A 23,214-nucleotide genomic window follows, 5' to 3' on the forward strand; every position below is an offset into this window, starting at 1 on the left:
AAAGCCACTGTATTAATAAAAGATGCATGTACTTGCAGATCAGCATATTTTTAAAAAAAAAGTGTTTTAATACAGTGTAATTGGCAATTTACCCCAACCAGCCCTTTTCCCTTAATATTTCTCAACCTTCTGGGGGAGCCATTTTATTATAAATAAACTTCAGATGTTCTTAGATGTGTACATTTCCAAAAGATACATTTTTTCCTAATTTGTCCATTCTTTTACAGCTGCTTTGAGTGAATGATCAAAATCTGACTTGTTTCATTTCTTGCATATTGCCTTTTGGATATCATTTTGTACTCTACCACTTTAAATTAGTATACTAAATCCTGTGTTTACTTTTTAAGGCATAAATGTCTTACCATTATGTTTCTAATGTAGATGTGAATTACCTGACAGAGGAAAAAGTATACGAAATCTTGGAATTGTGTGGAGAGCGTGAAGATTATTCACCGTTGATACGTGTTATTGGTAGAGTTTTCTCTAGTGCAGATGCCTTGGTGCAGAGCTTCCGTAAGGCCAAACACCATACAAAGGAAGAGCTAAAATCACTACAAGGAAAGGATGAGGATAAAGATGAGGATGAGGAAGAAAAAGCTGCCACTGCAGGATCCATGGATGATGCAGAGGCCTCTTCATCAAGAAGCTCCCTTGGAGGCGCACAGACAAGAGAAAACAATGTTCATAGATTAGGACCTGATGAAGTATCTATCGATGTTGATGCAGTCAGACGGGTTTATAATAAATTGCTTTCCAATGAAAAGATAGAAACAGCATTTCTTAATGCATTGGTGTACTTGTCGCCAAATGTGGAATGTGATTTGACTTACCATAATGTGTATTCAAGAGATCCTAATTATCTGAACTTATTTGTTATAGTCATGGAGAACAGCAACCTTCATAGCCCTGAGTATCTGGAAATGGCCCTTCCACTTTTTTGCAAAGCCATGAGCAAGCTACCCCTCCCAGCTCAAGCCAAATTAATTCGCTTATGGTCAAAATACACTGCAGCCCAAATCCGTCGAATGGTGGAAACATTTCAGCAGCTCATTACGTATCGGGTCATAAGTAATGAATTCAATAGTCGAAACCTGGTGAATGATGATGATGCTGTTGTTGCTGCTACAAAATGCTTAAAAATAGTGCACTATGCAAACATTATCGCAGGAGATGTGGATACAGGGCACAATGAGGAAGAGGAAGATGAGGCAGTTGCTGAATCCAGTGAGATTACCTTGCAAGAGCTACTAGGTGAAGAGCGGAGAAATAAAAAAGGGCCTCGAGTGGACCCCCTCGAAACTGAATTGGGTGTGAAAACAATTGATTGCCGAAAGCCACTTGTTTCTTTTGAAGACTTTATTAATGAACCACTAAACGATGTACTGGAAATGGATAAAGACTATACTTTTTTCAAAGTAGAAACAGAGAATAAATTCTCATTTATGACCTGCCCCTTCATTCTGAATGCTGTAACCAAGAATTTGGGACTTTATTATGACAATAGGATACGCATGTACAGTGAGCGACGAATCACTGTTCTTTACAGCCTTGTCCAGGGGCAACAACTGAACCCTTATCTTCGACTTAAAGTCCGACGTGACCACATCATAGATGATGCACTTGTTCGGGTAAGTTTGTTTTTAACATGCAGTGGAAACCAATTTTGCTACAATGAGTGTTTGATGTCTTCGAACTCACTAACAAATGAATGCAAATTATATGTTTTGCTGCAATAGACCATAGAAACAAGTAACTTTTTCCATTTGGAATGAAAATTATTTCTTTTGTGAGCTGCTTCATGTATTTAGAGTGAAAGGTTCTTTGTGGCTTTGCTTTAGCCATTCATATGTTAATACTAATTTATGGCTTCAGTGTGACTGGACATAGTGTGAAATCATGTTTTTATTTCTTTTTGGTATCTGGGTATAGCTCTCAACACCAGCATTTATTGCCCATCCCTAATTTCCCTTGAAGGTGATAAATAGCTGCCACTGCAGTCTTTCTGATGAAGGTACTCCAAAGGTACTGTTGCAAAGGGTGTTCCAGGATTTAGATTTGACAGTGATGAAAGAGCAATGATGCTTCCAAGTCGAGATGCTGTACAGCTTGGAAAGGAACCTGGAAGCGGCGGTGTTCCATACACATGCTGCCCTTGGTGGTAGAGGTCGTGGCTTTGGGAGATGCTGACTGAGTAATCTATTAGAGTAACTGCAGTCAAATAACCTTCCTAGATGCATTCCTATAACTCAGTTTGGATTTGTGCCTGAAAAATGAAATGTGTCAATGCATTTGGTATTTTCACTTTTTGCTGAGATGGCCATTCCCTTCCATATCCAAATGTGAAGGGAACCATGAGGTCCAACTATTTAATGTTCAAATACAAGTAAATGTTAGCAAAATGGAACAGGAGGGTACTGGTTCCCTTCTGTGGTACTGAATGAGCTGGATTCTGTTTCAGTTCCACATGAGCCTGCAAGCCTTTCACTCTTTGCAATGCATCTCCTGAGGTACCCACCTGTCGATTTCTGAAAAGGGCACAGATGAATGAGTTCTGGATTGGCAGTGATATGCAATTGATTTAGCCTGCTGGCCCTCACAACTTTGACACACTAGCTAAGTCAACAACATTAACCAAAGGGATAAGATTCACATAATTTGACCTCCACACTTAAGGCAGATTCAGGAGATCAGACGGAAGCAAATTGAAATATAGGATGCTGAATTTTTAACTTCAAAATGCTAATTGTAATGTCCTCCACCACCCATTTTAAAAAAAAAATTAAGACTATCATGTCATGAGTTTATGTTTGTGCAAGTGCAAATACACATTTACCAATGACTTGCAGCAAAACACATAGATACTTTGAAATTTAGTACATCACTTGTGACTAAATGGTTCAAACTTGCTGTGAGCGTCTTTTTTAAGGTAATGGTTTAGTGTTGCACATTATTCCCTTTCTTGACTCTTATTTTTGGCGATGATATCCCCCATAGGTTTAACATCCTGCTGTCTCAGCTCATGTGGCCTATTAGGGGAGGTGCCAACCTCATGAAACTATCACAGCATGACTTTTAGAAGTAGTATATGATGCACTTCCCATGAAAATTAATATTAGAAATTTCATAATTACTGATCAATATTTGAGTATCCTAGATATTATCACCCAGTATTATAAATGACATGATGGCTTTTGCTTTGTGTGCTTAAGGTAGGTGAATTTTGCTAATTCTAAGTTTAAAAATTAATGTGCACTGCAGGAATTTACTTGGTATCCGTTCATGCCAATTTCTTCCTGAAGCAAACTGCATGCTGTTTTTCCTAAAATTTAGATTAGTGTTGTCTTATCTATTGACGTTGTCTCTAGGATGAATGTACATTTGATTGAATTTGACGCCAAGATTGAAACCATGTGGTTAGTCCACTATATTTTATCTTTTGCATATATGGAAGTAGCATTTGTGATACTTCTGTAGAGACTTAGTTGCACCACCATGATGCCTATGTGCTTAGGTGATGTACTCCTGAGTTCTGGAATTTGTTCCATAATCCTTTGTCCCCCACCTCCATTTTCTTTTGTGATTATCTCCTTAAGACTTTGACCTGGTGCTTTGTCATCTTTTCTGATATTTTCATATGTATTCTACAGAGGTATCACAAATGCTACTTCCATGTATGCAATAGATAAAATATAGTGGACTAACCACATGAATTTTGTTTGATAGCTTCTGCAGAGTATCTTGGGATATTTTGCAATGTTAGAGGCATTGTATAAATGCAAGTTAATTGTGATTTCTTCCCTTAGTTTGCTCCTCTTGTCTCAGTTGTGTTCTTGTTTACATTGCTCCTCTTTTTTCATAACTCAGATTTTAGACTATGCTTGAGAAATAAGTGAAAATGGAGAAAAGATAAAATTTCTTTATTAGTCAGGTGTACGTCAAAACGCACAGTGAAATGCACCTTTGCGTAGAATGTTCTGGGGACAGCCTGCAAGGGTCGCCACGCTTCCGGTGCCAACATAGCATGCCCGCAACTTCCTAACCCGTATACCTTTAGAATGTGGGAGGAAACCCATGCAGTCACGGGGAGAACGTACAAAATCCTTACAGACAGCGGCCAGAATTGAACCCAGGTCGCTGGCGCTCTATTAGCGTTACGCTAACCGCTACACTACCATGCCTGCCTTGATGAATCAGCACTTAAAGTGGCTTGATAAGATGAAGTGGGTGGCAAATAAAAATTCCACTTGTACTTTCAAGATGAAGGAGAAAGGCAAAATTGAATGAAGATGCTAGACATGGAGGTGGGGAACAATGTTGGGAGTAACATCTGTGAAAAGAGAAACAGTTAATGTTTCAGGTCATACCCTTTGTCAGAACCAGGAATGAATGAAAACAAGTTAATTTTTGAATGACAAACATTCAAAACTAATCTTTCGACTGCCTTTGTTAAGCCTTTAACAGGAGGAGAGGTGTACTGCATTATAGAATTCTGAGCACTCTGATATCTGAGGCAGTGGTGTATAGATTCTTTAGTGCTATAACTGTTTGCAGCCAGTGTGTAACAACTGCCTAAAATCACTTCTGAGTAAAATGTTCATGTTTTTAGGACTATTAAGTCCTGATAAAAGTTTGGCCTTTGATCTCTGATGTGAACAAGTGAAAGTAGAATTGAAGTAATTTTGGAAATGTTGATCGTGTTTAGCAGTACCTGTGGAGAAATAATTAATGCTTCAGGGTAACTGACCTTTTTATTTGTACTTTCACCAGTTATACTGTCAGGCATTTAACATGAGAATTTAATTTTTCTTTTTCAATCTTTTTTGAATTTCAAATTAATTCAAATTAATATAATTACATATGGCCCAAAGAGATGGGGATAACAATAATAACAGTTAATATTATACTCACAAGGAGTAAAATATATAATCTGGACCTCCCGCTCTCTTGCTAATTTAAGTGTTTCTCTACGGATGCTGCCTAACACAGGCATTTTGAGCATTTGTTCTTGTATCAGGTTTGCAACATCTGCAGTTTTTTAACTTCTATCTTATGGAATAGCATGATTTCACATTTCATATTGCATCGAATAGGAAAATATAATGTAATGGACAAAAAAAATGGACATCAAAAGTCCTGGGTTCAAATTGTACTATTGTAAATGAAACTGAATTAATCAGCAATGGTGTAGAGTTTATTGTGAAAGTTATCTGCCTGAGAATTTCAGCAGATCATTATTATCCTTCAGGAGAGGGAGCCTGCTACTCCATCCTTCACAGTACGGTTTGTTCATCACAGCAAGGCAACCATCCTCTCGGTTGCCTACATTCCAGGAACTAATTGTAAAAATTAGGTCATATGTATTTTTGTTTTGGCTTCTTCCTAATGTGCTGAAGTGTAAACTTCACTATAGGACGCTATAATACTAAATACAGAATTTTTAAATTTGTAACCAATTTTGTAGTATTTAAATTATGGTGAGCACTGGAGGAGTGAAATCCATGAATTAACCATGGTGGTGCTTGACATAATTCCCCTGTTTTCAGTCGATAGTAGAGTTTGGGTTAAAACTTTGAAGGCACCATCTGCTGTACTTGTGAAATTTACAAACTAAGTGAAGATAACGTATTACTATATTCAAGCAAACATACTGTGTATGTCTATTTTGATCACACTTCATCATGAGCAGATTTTAAGACTTCCCAGTTTCCTCATTGGCCTATCACCAATTTTATTTTCCCCATTTTAAACACAGTTCAAAATAGTAGAAGGCACTATAGCAAAGATGAATATTGCCAACATAAAAATAGGGTGACCACACTTTATTCAGTTTTTGATTTTCTAATGATGAAAGCAGTTTACGTCAGCACTAACTTTAAATGTACTATCATATGTCTGATTCCACTAAAAGGATAATTTTGTTATTTCCATTAAATTTGGAAGCCATTTAGTTATGAACAGATCATGAATGCAGCTATGGCCTAACAAGGCTGTAATTTGCACCTAAGCAACAAATGCGGGGCCACCTTAAGTGATGGAACAGGTGACAATGAAAAATGAGAATACATTTATGGATAATTGAGGAGCTCAGATTGGTACTTCCAAAATGTGAATAAATTGTGTTCAAGTTTGAAGTATTTTTGAAGTGAATATTATGTACAATCTGAATGAATAAATAATCCATCAACATTTAAATTGTTTACAATAGCTGGAGATGATTGCCATGGAAAATCCTGCAGACCTGAAGAAACAACTCTATGTAGAATTTGAAGGTGAACAAGGTGTGGATGAAGGAGGTGTTTCCAAAGAGTTTTTTCAGCTTGTTGTGGAAGAAATCTTCAACCCTGACATTGGTATGGATTTAGGCTTTGTAATGCTCTAATTTTGGCACGTTGGCTATAGATGCAGGAATTTACCTAGCTACTTCTATTAGCACAAAGCCACATAGACTAGAAAATATGATTCCACCTGTGTACTTTGGCCAACTTTAAGTTAGTAGCAGTAGGAGCAATAGAGTTGGCCATTATCCAGAGGGAAATCGCTTATGATCCTTGATACTTTGTTATTTAATGACTGCTGCAGGAAGTGCCCATATTTGAATGTTGGGTGAGAAGTAATTGGGCTTAACTGCAATTGTTTTCAAGGGTGAATATCAATAATTCTGTGTAAAGTGAACACCTACAGCAGAATTGCCAATGTTTATGGAGCGATAACACAGCATGATAATGCCATCTGGAGAGGAAGAAACAGGCTTAAAAAGGAGGAATTATAACTTTTTTAGGATTGTTTAATATGCATAAATGTAGGTTACTGCACTTCAGGGAAAGATGCTACAAATCCTTTCTGAAATCTTTCTCACTAACTTTTAAGCGCAGACTATAAATCTTGTAAGAGTAAAATTAACTTTTGGTAGAAAATAATCCCTTTTCATATGCTGTAGGGCTGTAATACCTCTGTTCTATTGCTGAACCAGTTAAGTCATTTAGTTGCTTGTCTGAAGCTTGCATGTTGTCCCTGCGACTGCATGAGTTTCCCGTGGATACTCTAGTTTATTTAGTGGGTGCTTGATGGTCCATTTAGACGGTGGACAGAAAAGCCTCCTTTTGTGCTATATGACCCTGTCACTTGATCTAAAAGCCTTAATGTGACCACAATTATGTCTAATACTATTTACAGATGATTTGTTATCTCGCTAAGCTGCTGTTGAGTAGCAAGGGGCTTTTCTGCATGTCAATTTATCTATTGGAACTGAGAGGATCAACAATCCAAAGTTCATATAAATGTTCTAGATTTGATGAAAGATTGTTCACTTTGCTTTTTTCTCTGCTCTCACTCCAACCCCGCCCACCCCCCCCCCCCCCACCACAGGAATGTTCACATATGATGAATCTACAAAATTGTTCTGGTTCAACACTTCCTCATTTGAGACTGAGGGCCAGTTTACGCTAATTGGCATTGTTCTTGGCCTAGCCATTTACAACAACTGTATATTGGATGTGCATTTTCCTATGGTCGTTTACAGAAAACTGCTGGGCAAAAAGGGAACGTTACGTGACCTTGAAGACTCTCACCCGGTAATGTACAAGCATTCAGTTATTTTTGTTAATTTAATTAACATCTCCATGATACCATAAGAGGTTCTGGAGCAGTTTCCTCCCAGCTGTATGAGCCAGTTTCTATTAATTGGTATTTAAATCCATTAATCTATAGTGATAGAAGTAACAGGTAAACCAGTAAGTTGAGGAGGTGAAGTAAGAGGGAAATGGGGGAGATGGTGAAGGCATTACTGAAAGGGAAACATTAACTACACAACATTTACTTAAGTTTTCTATTCATTTGAACAAAGCAAGTACAAATTAGGAAGTCATTTGAATAAAATTACTGCAAATTAAGAGTGGGGAGCATTTTGCATGCTGAGTTATAACACTCAGCATTGTTTTACACATTCTATTAGTAACCCAGTTCTGTTTTTAACCATATTTAATACAACATCTTCTCATTAAAGTAATATTTAATCAGTGAAGACTTCTATGAAACACTGAAATTCATGTATATTATTTATGCCCCCCCTCCTCCCCCACCCAGGTCTTATATCAGAGTTTAAAAGAACTTCTTGAATATGATGGCAGTGTTGAAGATGACATGATGATCACTTTCCAAATATCACAAACTGACTTGTTTGGAACTCCAGTGATGTGTGACTTAAAGGAGAATGGAAATCAGATTCCAGTGACAAATGAAAACAGAATGGTAAAGTCAAAATAATGAATTCCAAAGTTTGGATTTAAAAGACCATAGACTGGAGTAATACTGGTATTTCTCCATTGATGTAAAAATGCAAACATAACTTCCCTTGGCTCCATGTGTGACTGCAAAATGGACTGAAGTCTTCTGGCACAAGACCTCTTCAAAGATGGGCTCCCTTACATGATTATACATAGCACTAGTTTTAACTATCACTCCAGCATGAAATGAAGTGGGGTAACTTAAGATTTTTTCCTCCTGTTGCTGCAGCCTCTGTTGTCTTGCCTCTGAGCTGATGCATGATGGCTTCTGTCTTTTTGTTTGTTAGGCCTTAAAAAAAAAAGAAAAAACTATTTGAATAAATTAAAGAAGCACGAGTGTAAGATTGGATTCCTTGAACTCGTGCTGTCCCATGAGTATGGGAGATTTTCCTAGATGGGGGAGGTGGAGGAAATGGGGACATAGAAAATAACGAGCCAATGCAAGACGAGTAATAAAGGAGAGGAGCAAAGAACTAGAGGAGAAGTGGACATTTGAAGGAAGTGATTTTTTTTCTCTCTCCATACTTGAGCAATGTCACAAAATCAGTGTAAAAGGGTTTTTTTTTGCCTGTTGCCATAGGCATACATTGCACAATTTTTCAGCATTTCCATTGAGTGCCATCTGTGGAAACAATCCATGTCTCTTTCTCAAGATCGTAATACATTTGATATGACAAAGGTCCAATGGACCTTCTAGTTTTGTGGTCTATCTGTTGCAGAAAAATAAACACTATGTTTGAGAACTTCATTACAAAAGTGTATAGCACTGGAGCAGTCCCAGTAGTTGGGAATACATTTGGTAAGTGAATGTCGAAAGGGGCGTAAGTCATGTATACTAGAAAGGTTGAGGGAGAATGTGGAGACGCTCTTGAGCTGGTCAGTGGCAGACATAGTTTATAGAATGAACTATGAATTAGTAATTGTAAATTTTCTTTTGATAGATGAATACATTGGAATTTCCCACTGTCACTGTACTAGGCTCTAATGTGGTGTTATTTTGTACCAAACAGGAATTTGTTGACCTTTATACAGACTATATTCTCAACAAATCAGTAGAAAAGCAGTTTAAAGCCTTTCGAAGAGGTTTCCATATGGTAACCAATGAGTCACCACTCAAGTATTTATTCCGACCAGAGGAGATTGAGCTACTAGTCTGTGGAAGTCCGGTAAATCAGTATTAAAAACATATATACTAAACTTACTGATTAGAAACCATGAACTTTTATATTATTAAAGTTGATAAAGAGAGATCTCTCAAATTTAGAACCTAGATTTTCAAGCACTTGAAGATACTACAGAGTATGATGGTGGATATTCCAAGGACTCCCGTATTGTAAGGTATGATTTTAGGTTTACTTCAATTTCCCAGTTTGCAGTATTGTCTAAAGTCAACATTGTAGGTAATTTACTGTATCATTGAACTATATCTTCATATTTGGTTTTCCCATGTTTTTACCTAGTTTATATTGTCATTGATTTCAATATGCAAGCTGCCATATAGTGAGCCATCTTTTAAAATGCATTTCTTTCAGCACCTGCTTTGACTTAAATTCACTCCAGTTCAGCCTTGTCCTTTGTTTTTTAACTGCATTGATTATGGAGGAGCCTTGTTTGTCTCATCATTGACCAAAGGGCTACACAGCAATATCCAGGGTGTGTAATCATTGCCTTTCACCAGATGCAGTCACTTTTGTGCTAAGTAGGATTATAGCAAGTGGAATATTTTCCATGGATTTTGTTCACACATGACAAAATCTTAGTCTATCTCATGTTATTCTTCCCAGTGATCTTTCCTCCATGTTGTTAGAAATGGGGTAATTGCTGATTATTTCATTCATAGCTCCTTTGATAATGAAGCAGTCCTGCCTGGGTGCAGGAAGATATGGACAGTGTTCAGATTTGGACTGATAACTTATGTTTGTTACTCAAAAGCCACTTCTGGTCTGCCTGCCTTCTTTCGATGCTAAAGAGCAAACACTGAAACCCTAGCATAAATGTCCCAGCAGTCACATTGATGAGAATGTTTACTTGTTAGGATGTATAAAAAGAGTTACTTCAAGAGCATTTTAGAGGCTGGATGCTCAGTGGTAAGTAATTCCATGTAGTTTTTCCCCATCTACAAGGTTTAAAATCATGGTGTGATTGAATGCAGTCCACTTGCCTGGGTGAATATGCTCCAACACTCAACCCAAAACTATTCAGGACAAAGCAGCCAGTGAGTTTGATACTCTACCAACTTAAGCCTTCATTTTTTTCCATCGGCATAACTGTGGTGCTATTGTCATCTCCAAGATTCCTTGCAAATTCATCTTCATTTGGAAATTTATTGCAATCCTGATCATAATCCTTTAACTTCCTACCTAATTGCAATTTAAGTGCACCTTTACTGTGTGGGTTGCAGTATTTCACTACCATCAAGAGCATTTGGGAATGGAGAATAAATATTGATTTACAGTGAAGTCCATATCCTCAGAACAACTTAAAAGAAATTAATTGCAAGTCCAGCCTCTCTTGATAGCACATGCCCTCTAATCCAGGCAGCATCCTAGTAAACCTCCTATGCACACTCTAAAGCCTCGACATCCTTCCTATAGTGAAGTGACCAGAATTGCACGCAATACTCTAAATGTGGTCTAACCAGACAAACAACTGTTAAACTGTCTAAAAAGGAACTCAAATATTGATTGCTCTTCCTGGGATCTGTGAAGGGGACATAGTTTTAATGTGATGAGAGGAAAATGGAGGAATATGGGCATTCTTTAGGTAAGAGGGATTAGCTATGTCAGCACATCATTATGGGCCAAAGAGCCTGTTGTGTGTTCAAACTAAAGTGTTCCTGATTCATCAAAGAAAAGCTTGTTAGAGCAGTATTTCTATTTCTGTACAACAGAAATATGGCCATAAGTTGACATGGGAAATTAACAAGATGGAGTAGGTCTGATCTTGATATGCTTTAGGGTCTTAGTTTCAGCATTTGAAAATCTGTGTTACATGAATATTTTTGGCTGGAATTAATTTTGTTTTCTGTTTTTGTGAAAAGAACAATTGATCATTGTGACTCTACTATGATATGGCAGTGTTGCAATGAGTATTCTTTTGGTTCTTTATTTTGATCTGGAGCTTCATGTTGCTGAGAGAATTGATTACAAGATTTTGTGTATTTAGAAGTTAGGCGTAATAAAATTTCATCTGAACTGTCATGCAAAAAGTTTTTCCATGCAATTACTAAATTGTTAAGGAAGTGTCTATGGAGAAGTTTTAATACAGTAGATACTTCACAAAACGTTGAACTTGACAGGAGCAACAAATTAAGGTAGTTGACCAAGAACCAGAACCAATAGAAGGGGAAGATCTTGGGTAATGAGTAGCTGGAATTTAGAATTAACTCAGATTCTGTAGTTTTTCCTTCAAAAGCAAATTAGTTAATACTGGAAGGGACGGGGGAGGGATATTTTCAGGGATGTGAAACAAGTGTGGGAAAGTGAAATTAATTGAGTTGCTCTTCAAAAGTGTAAAGTTGATAGGGTGGATAGCTACCTGTGCTGTACTTTTAATATGATATACAAGTTGAAAATTAGTTTCCATGTTGCAGTAGTTTCGATTTGAAGATCATTATAAGGGGTGTATAACTTTAGTAAGAAGGGAACCACGTATTTTCTAACCACTCAGTTCATTTTTCCATTCATTTCTCATAGAATGATAGCAATTTAGTTTTAGATTTGGACTACCACAGTTGCCATCTCCAACTTCCTTTTTATGGTTTCCAGAAGAGTACTTCTCCCTCCCCCCCCCCCCCCCCAAGTTGGAGTTCATCTTGTGAAGTGGTGAAATTCATGATGTCTTTTATTTGCTATGTGAAGGAGTCTAAACATTCTGTCACTTTAATGTCACTAATTTGCATGTAATACTTGGAACGGGTTGGCACCAAGTAGTTACAGTAATGTGTATAAAGGTTTGTTATACGAGTGGTAAATGTCGAGATCCATTATTTTTAAGGCATTTATGAAAGAAATAAAGCATTGTGTGTTTTCAAACAGTATATTAATTCAATAATTAGTAAATATTTTAATTCCTTATCAGGGAATTCTGGGAAATAGTCCATGCATTTTCAGAGGAGCAAAAGCGACTCTTCCTGCAGTTTACAACAGGCACAGATCGAGCGCCAGTTGGTGGCCTTGGAAAACTTAAGATGATCATAGCTAAGAACGGACCAGATTCTGAGAGGTAATGAGTCTTTTAAACTATTACTAAAGCTATCTGCTTTCCCTCTAGTTACATATATTAGTGTATATGTGTACAGTATTTCAAAGCAAAAATTCTGGCATCTCACAGCTGTGAATCAGTGTTATTGGCAGTTACTGGAAATCTAGCAACGTTGTTCTTCAGTTAATGTACAAGACATTTCTAGAGTACTGCATTCAAATCACATGGCATACCTTGTCTTGCTACCTAAAATGCAAACAAAGCTGACTCGATGACTAAATGGTGGTAAAGGGGTTTCTGGGTTTAATGTTTGGAATAATTGTAGAATTTTTACTGCACAGCATTCTATTCTGTTCACCTCAGCTGTGCTGGCTATCAAAGCACCACTTGTTCGTATTCCCTTTAAATATTTACAAATAATTATCCAATCCTGTTTTAAAAACAATTACTTTGGTTCCATTTCTATTTCTTGCAGAATCTTTCAAGATCTGACAAATCCTTTAGTAGCTACATCTGAGTTTTCTGCACAAATTCTTCATAATTTTACTTTGCATTTCCTTCAGTTTCTCAATCAATTTTATGCAGCCTTGATTGGTAGAGAACTTGGTGTCACAGAGACTTGCATTTATACCAGTCTGTCCAGTTAGTGCACTCTTGTCTCAGTACTGGCCTATTTGGATATCTCCAGCTATTTACACTGCAATGACAGATCATCTCCATGTACTCTCTATGGCACATCTAAGTTAGAACACCCAACAGTGAACTCAATATTCTAACTGCTCTAAGTGATTTTGTTTTTACACAGGGTTAGAATAAACTTGTGTTTGCAGAATGCTCCAATTTACTATTCATAAATAGCTGTTAAATATAGCTTTACCAGTGCCTTTCCACTTGAGTTCTATGGCAAGTTTATACTTTATCATGAAGCATGCAGTTAAAATTAAGTCAAAGTAGAATTTATTGTCATATGCACAAGACATTGTATGCACAGGTGCAATGAAAAACTTAATTGCAACACCATCACATGCACATAGCATCAGATATACAACATTCATCAACAATAAGAAAAACATAAGCATGAATTATACATAATTTTTACAAGAAAGAATGAAATTAGAACAAAAGAACAAAGTTCATTGTAGTGTAAAGTGGTCAGTGTTGCTATACTGTGGTAGTGATTAGGGTTGTGCTGGTTGGTTCAAGAACAGAATGGTTGAAGGGATGTAGCTGTTCTTGAACCTGGTGGTGTGGGACTTCAAGCTTCTGTACCTCCTGCCCAATGGTAGCTGCGAGAAGATGGTTTGTGGATAACATGGAATTTTAAAGTAATACCTACTAGACTTGAATAACAACTTATTGTCTCCATTGTCTAACTCCAGCTTGGAAGCAAAAAGTTCTCTCCTGGGAACCATAAAATAGCCAATGTTTCTGCTTATAATACTCTGAAAGTTCAACATATTGGTGCTGAATATATGGTAGAACCAGCTGATAGACCAAATTTGCTGATTAGCTTCCTCAAATTAACTGCAAAAACTAAAAAGATTCAAATACAAGATTCTATATTGTGAAAATGGTTTTATCTTTAATACTGAACTTGATGTATCACTTTTCTTCCAGATTACCGACATCTCACACATGTTTTAATGTCCTCCTACTTCCTGAGTATTGCAGCAAGGAAAAGCTCAGTGAGAGACTACTAAAGGCCATTACCTATGCCAAAGGGTTTGGCATGCTGTAAAAGATGAATGTAAAGCGTGTGATAAAAAGTAAAAATTATGGGTGTCAGTGTCCCTGTGTTTTTTTTAAAAAAGGCCATAAAATAGCAACAATAGTCACCCATGACTCTGCCTCCCCTCCTGGGGATGTGGGGCTGGAACAGCAGATGTCACTCGGGACACTGGGATGGAACAGCAGGTTTCAGCTACTTCTACAAACTTTCGTTAGTGTGACTTTCATATCATTTGCTTGTATGTACAGTAAACTTTTTCTGAATATTTATTTTAAAGTTCCTGTGGGGGGAGGGGGAAATTACTCAATCATATGTTCCATTACTGAATTGATCCTTGAATGAATTTAAACAGGAAAAATTGTCCCAAATAACGTTCCTTGATTATGATCAATGTAATTTTTTAAAAACTACTTTTGTTTCTTTTGAGGCATCAGTTCTGGGAGCACTCTTCTTTTCCCCCACCCCCATCGTTGCTTTGGAGTTTAAGATTTAGAGTGGTTTGGTGCAAGTGCTGCTGTTCTAGTCCCAGAGAGAATTTTTACTTACCTTTACATCTGATAAAGATGAAAAAGAACCTGGAATGTTAACTGCATTCTTAAGATCTTGCTTTAGTTACAGCACAAAAATTCTTGAAGATTTTTAAAAAAATATAAAATCTTCACTGCTCATTCTTGCAAGTCTGGAAATAAATTTCTGTTTAACTTTTCAACTCTCTTGCTGAATGTTGGAATGCTGGTCCACAGGATTTACTGACTTCCTAATTCCACTGTTTATTTGACAATTTTGGAAACTCTCCCGTACAATGGCAGAAAAGTTATTGACTTCATTGGGGGAAAAAAATAGAAGTGGAAAAGTATGCAAAAGTGCCCTTGCAAGAATTGGAGCCAAAGTTTCCTCTTTTGTCTTTCCAACAGATTCAAAATTTACTGTGCTTTTTTTTTAAAAAAACTTACTGTTCCTTCTCTTTTTATCTGCTGTACCTAAGCAATATATTCAGCAAGAACAACATTGTGCTTAATCCTATAGGCCTTTCGTCATTTCTAATGGAGAAAAGGCTAATTGCATATGAATATGTGATATGCAGATTGTAGGTGGTGAAAGAAGGTATCAGCACTATTCAAACACTTTTTACTCATTGAGAAATGGACAAAGGATGTTAACAAGAATGATACTAAATAAAATGGAATACAACAATATCTTTATTGTTTACTGGTATGATAGGTAATCAAATTGAATGGTGTTCAGAATGTTTTATTATGCAACTCTAGGTAAAACATAAGTCTACATATAGCTTGACAATCTATTTTTAAGCATCACTATCCTGTAGTTTTAATTTATGCAACTTTTGTCCAGTTCAGATTTTAAATAGCCCTACCCATTACTGAAAGGCATGAATCATACTGTTTGTGTATACCTATCCCATAATTTTCCCAGTTTATTACCAACTTGGACAGATTGATTCAATCTGCTGTTAAATTGTCTTTACTGAATATTGTAATGTAATATTAAACAAAGAGCAATGGGCCTTAAGAAATTTCCTGGAATTAAAGGATTTTGTAAAAGGCCACCTAAAACCAGGCTAATGATGCTTTATAGTATATTTTATCCGAACTTGAACAATTAGCGCAAGCTACTAATGTTTGCACAGACATTCTTTCTGGGGCTTCTGTATTTTTTAGCTGCTAAAACACCTAGTCCTTTTGGCTTTATGCCCCTGACCTGGTATTCTAATACAAGCAATTCGTATTTTAAAGAAAAGTATATCAGAAGCTTTTGTTGAGAGCTTATGCAAATGTTACATCAAAACAATTGTTAAAATTGGGTTTGATAGGGGAAGGGGACAGATCTTAAATGGCAAGATCGCTGCCTTTATTGGATGACTTTCAATGAAAACTACCTTTTTGGTTTTTTTTTGCATTACACATTATGTAATTTAGTTGGGTATCCAAATATATAAAAAAAATCATGTGTAAGTGAATGTCTGTTAATTTTCCTTCCAAATTATTTATAGTGTAGTTTATTAATCCAGTTATGTTGAAAGTTCCTTTAGTCTGACTGCCTTGCACATAAGTATCCAGGAGACAAAACTAAAAATGAAAACTGCTTATTGACTGACTTAAAGATTTAGTTCTGCTACTTGTATTTAATTCAGGTTATAGTTTAGCGTAATATCCATGATAGTCATTAGAGTTGTGGAGCATTCTGAAAAATGCCCTGAAAATAGTGTGAAGCTATAAACAGTGATTCTCTGGTGTTCAACTTCTATATCATTCATGCTATTCTTGGTTAAAATCTGCACCGATGAGGGCAGTCATCTGGAGCAACCCTTCTGATTTTGATCAGCCATTAACAGTTGTAATTGGTTTGAGTACCCCATCCAACATAAATGTGTCTTTGAAGTGAGGAGTTGGTATCTCATACATAGTGCACTTCTGGAAAAGATTGATGAAATAATGTACTATGTTTGTAGAGCTGGTTTCCTCCAGCTGAAACTGTTCCAACAGGACAAAGATGCTGGCAGCTGCTGCTATTAAAAACTGCAGCTATTTTGGCATTACATGAAAGTGAGATTTTCCTGGTTATTTGGTCTTATTTAAAGAATATATACTTGCATTAGAGGCAGTTCATTATAGGTGCACTTAGTTGCTTTCTGGGTGAAGAAAGTGAGGTAAGTTAGGTCGGTCAGCCCTACACTCAGTGGAGTTTAGAAGAATGAGAGGAACTTATTGAAATATATCAGTATTCTGAAGGGACTTCACAGGGTAAATACAAAGATGGTTTCCTATGGGGAAGTTCAGAATAAAGGGTTATCTGTTTAAAATGAGAATTTTGAGATTTGTGAATCTGGAATGCTATATCTCTAAGTGCTGGAGGCTTCATCATTGAATATATTGGCCAAGATTTTTGCTCTCGATAGGAGTTGAAGTTATTGGGAACAACCAGAAAATTAAACTGAGCCCATGACCAGACCAGTCTTGATCTTACTTAATGGTAGAACAAGCTTAAGGTGCCATGTCGTATCCCTTCTATTTATTTTTTCTCCTATATTGTGTAGGGTTGCTGGTTCCTTTTTTTTTAATATATTAGGGGACCACTGGGCTGAAATGCTCTTAGAAATGTGGTTACTGTAAATAGAATTAAAAATGTGCTTCCTGGTGTAAGCATGTGAAAAGGGCAAGGCTTTAAATATTTTCAAGATAGGAATTTCCACATCGCATGGTTTTCTCTAGAAATGTAGTGTTGTGGGAGCAGCACAAGACATTTTTGATATATTTTGAAACCGCTAAAGAATATTTTGGGAATGGTTTCAAACAGCAGTTCTTTATTTAGCCAGTTAACTTAAAACTAAGTATGAACCATGAAGATTTCTGATCTGGATCAGAACCACAGTGCTTCTAAACATTTGAGAGAGAATTTATTCAAAGGATTATTTTGGACCTTTTGTCAGGTTTAAAGGCTGAAATCATTCAAACTAACTCAGTTAAAATGGCAACTGAAACCTGAATCACAGTGGTAACTGGTTCCCAACAGTTTTTAATAATGTTAAATGGAATTAAGTAGCTTTTTAAACTTATAAATGGAGGTAATCAATACTACACTTAATGTACTTGGGGATACCTAACGTGGAATATGAACTCGATTAATTTTTTTTTAACTCCTGTATATTAGGAATGTTGTGGAGAAAAACATCCTATATGCAATAAGTATTTCTCTTGTTATAGCCAAGGAGGGAAGCTGGAGAAGTTTTTGGACACAAAAGGTAGAGATTTAAATAATATGGAGGTTTTGACCATCTTGGGAGCACACGCCAACAGAACAGCCGTGATCATATTAAATGATGGGGCAGGCTTGAGGGGCTAGGTGGCCTCCTATTTTCTTGTATTCATTGGAATAAATTTTGCAGGCAGTTCAGGTGATATTTAAAGATAGAGTGAAGCAAATGATGGAAGTACCAGCTCTGTGGAATAAATGTTTGTCTCCTTCCATCCTAGTGGTTGTCTTTGGGGATACTGCTAAAATCTCAGTAAAAACTAACCAAACTCCTTTATAAAGTAGCTTAGTTCCTAATAGTTCTCACCACCTTGTAGGCTTCCAGTACACGATTGCCTACGAGTAATCCAAAATGTGGAAAACCAAAGTAGGTGATCTCCTGTTTCCAACAATCATGCAGCGAGCACAGCTTTGTGTGGCCCTGAAATCAACTTCTTTCTTGCATGAAGATATTTTGACGTTTCTAAATTGATCTAACTGAAGGGAAATGTGTCTCAACTGAAATCATTGCTTGAAAGAACCACAAGAGATTTGGAGTGCTGGAAGCTGGAGCAAAAAAAAACTATTGGAGGAACTCGATGGGTTGAGCAGCATCTTTTGGTGGGGGGTATCGGTGGAGGAATTGTCGACATTTTGGATGGAAACCTTGCATTGATTGTAATTCTGTGTGGGAAAGAACTTCCTGTACCATGAGAACAAGCAAAGCTTTAAGGATGGACATCACCATTTTTTGTTTTGAGAATTAACATGGCACACCCAGAATTACCTAGAACAGGCCCCCATAATTCACAGGCAAACTAAGTGGTGAAGAGATCGCTCTGCTCTGAGATGGACTTGATCGGCTGAAATAACTTCCTCCTTTGTCGTAAGGAAATCTGGAAGCTTACATTTGAGTGTCTGTTTTAAACTATTAATGTGGGGTGATGTGATGGAAACACTAGTTGCTAATCTGTTGGTGCTCAGAAAGACTTGGTGTTTCTTGGTATTAAAAGTATGCCTTTAACCACACAACGCGAGGTAATATGTGTACATGTGGTCCTGGACTGAGTAGACCCGAGCTCATTAGGTGGTCATGTTCAGCCAGCACTTGTACCTATCAGAACCATGGTTCTGATGCTGTTGTGCACAAATCAGTGAAGGATATACCAGGTGACTAAGTTGTTTTTCTGGGAATTTGAGTTTGGGTTCTGAATGAATTGTCCAATTACCTTTTAAATTTACCATTTTTTTTTCTTTAAAACATTCTCACTGTCACACCATGATTGTGAATATGACATCATGGAAAATGCATGCTAAATGACATTGATGTTTGCAATTCCTCCAGTTTTAGTGTTAAAAGTTGGTTGGTACTATTCCTTTCATTAACATATATTTCAGTAATTTTTCTCATTTCTGAAGCTGTCACAGGATCAGTGTATTCAATAAAGTTCTGACTGGATATTTGATCTGGAAATAGAAATTTGGGGATTACAACAAAGCTTTATTCCTAGCCTAAAATAAAAAAAATGCTGGATATACTCAGGCCAGCCACATTTGTGGGAAGAGAAACAGCTAACATTTCAGATCAAAGACCCTTTGTCAGAACTGGGATGGAAACAAAAGCTCCAGGAGGAGGAGTGAAGAGTTTCCATTAATTCTAAAGATTAGTTCCAGTCCTGTGGGAAGTTAGTTGGTGAGGTGGGACATTGCTAAAATACTATTCCATTTTTTTACATTTTACAATGACATAATCTTGTTTGCTACTTCCTTGAAAATGGTTCTATTGTAGGCTTAGGTTAGTATCATGGCTTCTATGATATCATGGACCAGGGGTAAGATGGAGATGATTTTCTGTGGACAACCAAATCTAAGGAGTGTGTACTACAGGTTCTCCTGACTGGAGACAAAAGCTTTGAGGTTAGGAAAAGGCCATGCATGGTGCCTGGTGTTGCTTCCTGCATTTTTCTTGGAGCTGTAGCTTGAAGGTCATGTCCACTCTGTGAATGAGCAGAATCTACACAGTGATTGGGAGAGTAGCTGTTTGGCCATGAGGAGGGTGTGTAGAGGAGGATCCTGGCAGTGATTTTCCCAGTGGCAGACTGAAATTACCATGATTGATCTAGACTCCCTGAGGTCCCAGGGAATATCCTCCTTAATGCATGTGTCCAGAGGAGGCTGTGGATTTGTGACCGAAACTCCTCATTTTTGGGTTTTGGGATTTCAGTTTGAATATCATCTGCTTCCAAGGCCTTGTTTTTGAGTTGGGATAGAATACTTGAAGCTGACAATATTGATCAGGGATTTATTTTTGGTTTTAACTATCTGAGGTCAATGACACTCATTAAATCTCTGCAATCATAATCAAGAGCCACTTGTTTAGGTTATTAACAGCACTATTCTGTTACTATTTGGTATGTACCATTGCAAGATCATCTATTGACCTAGATCTAACCTAATTTTATCATTCTTTAATGCTCGTGTGGTCTTTTGGTTGAGAATTGCAAGCGCACCCTTACTCAGCGTTCGTTCTGACGAGCCACAGATCTGATCACATCACATAGGAATTCAGTTTCTTCCTTTCCTCCACCCTCCTCTACCTATTATTAGCCTGACAGAATCTAAATTCCATCTGTAAGTAGTGCATGAGTGTTTACAGCTGTGTAATGAACATCAATCAGATCACAGCCTGTCAAGTGCAAGCTCATATTTACATAAATGATGTTGAATATTCCAGAGCTTGGACTGAACACATACAGACCTGTGATTGCAATATGATACTGGTTCTCATAAGAGTATTAATCCCAAGGACTATCCTCTGAGATTTGGGTCTGGTTTGAGAGGAGCAGAAAAAGTAAGAATGATAACATTGGAGATTAGGCAGGCCATGATCCCTGCTTGCTAGCTTTCCCACAGAGAACCATTGAATATTTACAACTGGTTCCTGTCATTTTTTAGGCAGAAAAACATTATACTTTCTTTGCATTTTACATTTTAGAGTCATACAGCACAGAAACAGGCCCTTCAGCCCAGGTGCTCCATGCCAACCAAGATGTCCACCCAAGGTTGTCCCATTTGCCAGCATTAGGCCCATAACCTTCTAAACTTTGTCTATCCTTGTACCTGTCCAACACTCTTTTAACCTTTCCTATCCATGTACCTGTCCAACTATCTTGTATTTTGCTTGAAATAAAGTAAGAAAAATTAATGTAACCACAATTGAAGCTTTATTTCATAAACAGCAACTATCCAATAAAGATCAATGACACATTATTTGACTAAAAGCTACAAATATTATATACCAGTGATTTAAGGGGTCACCTTGTATATTTGTACATCATTCCTCCAATTATATTTGTAGGCAGCATGCTCTTCTGCTGCCAAATGGTGCAATAGTTTAACTGAAGGTTTACTCCCTCAGAATCCTTGGCCTTTAAATTAGTAACTATAACTCATGTGGAAAGGAAAGTAATTGGCACCTCAGTTGAGTTTAGGGCAATGATAACAATGGCTCAATGACAGGCCTTTTGCTTGTGGTACAGAAATGGTAGGTTCAAGTCCTAATCATGGAGAATTCAACTAGGCTGATAATGCACTGTTACACTATGACATGTGTCTTTCATGTTAGATCAATGCCAATTCCTATTGATTTTGCACTGTGGAAAAGATGTTGCACAGGTCTTTTTACTTTTGACTATCTAATCAGTATAGTTTAAAAGCCACTGCATGTTTATGCAACCATAAATTTAACCTGTGCCCTGTTCCACTACCCATAGTAAAAATGTAATAAAGCTGATATATTGTTGTTTTATTAAAGAATCCCGAAGCTCACACACTTAATCTGCAGTATAAATTCTGCCTAACTTTGTAATATTTATGCTCTTTCATTAATCACTCACAACTAGTGGTCATAACACTTCCTTGGTCTGAAAGCTGAGAAGCAGAGTCATAGTTGTACAACATGAAAGCAGGTCCTTTGGTCTGACCATCAAGTGTCTACCCAAATTGACCCTACCCTAACCCCATTTTTTTTTACTTCCCTTTCCCCCTCCCCCCTTGCCATTTCAACCACTCACCTACCAAATAGGGGCAATTTACAGTTGCCAGTTAACCTACCAACCTGCCTAGTATGGGATGCGGGAGGAAACCTGTGCAGTCATGGAGAGCAAATTGTGCATGGACAGCACCATAGGTCAGGATTGAAGATAGGTTGCTGGCACTGTGAGGCAGCAGCTCTTCTCACTGTGCCAATGTTTCACATAAAAATGGTCAAAAGCCATGCTTAGGAAATTTATGACAGAATAGGAGTCTATTATAATACAAGTTCTTCAGCATAATCCTACCTTCCAGCTCTAGATCTGCAGGTATTGCCTCTTCATGTACACATCCTAGTGCATCTTTTAAATACAACCCTCAAGCCATGAGTTTCTACTGCCCTCGGTATGAAAAAATTCCTTGTTTTCCCCTTAATTCTCCCAATTATTTGAAATCTATGCCCTGATCTTTGACCCCACTGCTTCAGGAAAATAGCTCCTTCCTATTTATTCTAAGTTCCTTAATTAAGTTTCCTCAACCTCCTGCTCCAAAGAAAACAACCCTAGTTATGAAACTTTCATCGCAGTTCAATTTTCTAATCCCATCAACATCTTTCTAAATTTCCTGTGTTCCCTCCAATGGAATCACACTTGTCCTGGAATATAGTGACCAGAATTTTACAGGTTACTCAAGCAATGACCCAACTAGTGTTGCACAGAGTTGTAGCGTGACCAAAAAAGAATGGCATTCCACCTACCCTTTTAACCACTTGTCTGGCTACCTCCAAGGTCCTGCTGTTCTTCTACACAACTCCTTGTCCTCCCACTTATTATGTTTCCAATATCCCATTGTCCTCTCTTGCTTGCTTTCACCTCCCCAAATGCATTACCTCACTCGTCATGATTCAATTCCATTTGTTATTTCTTACCCAACTGAGCAATACCCAGATATTCCTTCAGCTGAAAGCTTACTTCCTTGCTCTCACCACATAACTTGTACCAACTGCAAATTTCTCTTATAATTAATGTACATTGCAAAAGCCAAGTGACCATGCACTGAGGCCTGTGATACCAAATGGCATCTGACTTACACTCACTAAAACACATGTTGCCTCCTCCTACTGAGCTATAGGTGGATCCAATTTGCCACTCTAAATCTTGTAGGCTTCTACCTTATCAACCAGCATGCCATGTGGGACCTTGTCTGAAGCCTTGCTGA

The 23,214-nt window shown here is 37.4% G+C and overlaps 1 protein-coding gene across 1 annotated transcript in view; it reads left to right on the plus strand.

The window, feature by feature from the left end:
- The window catches only part of ube3a (ubiquitin protein ligase E3A), a 44,672-nt gene extending 29,262 nt beyond the window's left edge, over positions 1 to 15,410 (plus strand). Inside the window, exons 4-11 of the mRNA XM_052026435.1 lie at positions 382 to 1,628; positions 6,206 to 6,350; positions 7,366 to 7,571; positions 8,083 to 8,247; positions 9,293 to 9,448; positions 9,547 to 9,620; positions 12,363 to 12,506; positions 14,103 to 15,410. Coding sequence (XP_051882395.1) covers positions 382 to 1,628; positions 6,206 to 6,350; positions 7,366 to 7,571; positions 8,083 to 8,247; positions 9,293 to 9,448; positions 9,547 to 9,620; positions 12,363 to 12,506; positions 14,103 to 14,223 — 2,258 coding nt within the window. The 3' untranslated portion in view covers positions 14,224 to 15,410. The remainder of the gene's footprint in view (positions 1 to 381; positions 1,629 to 6,205; positions 6,351 to 7,365; positions 7,572 to 8,082; positions 8,248 to 9,292; positions 9,449 to 9,546; positions 9,621 to 12,362; positions 12,507 to 14,102) is intronic.
- Positions 15,411 to 23,214: the final 7,804 nt, after the last annotated feature.

This window comes from Pristis pectinata, chromosome 11 (genome assembly GCF_009764475.1).
Source record: "Pristis pectinata isolate sPriPec2 chromosome 11, sPriPec2.1.pri, whole genome shotgun sequence".
Lineage (NCBI taxonomy): Eukaryota > Metazoa > Chordata > Chondrichthyes > Rhinopristiformes > Pristidae > Pristis > Pristis pectinata.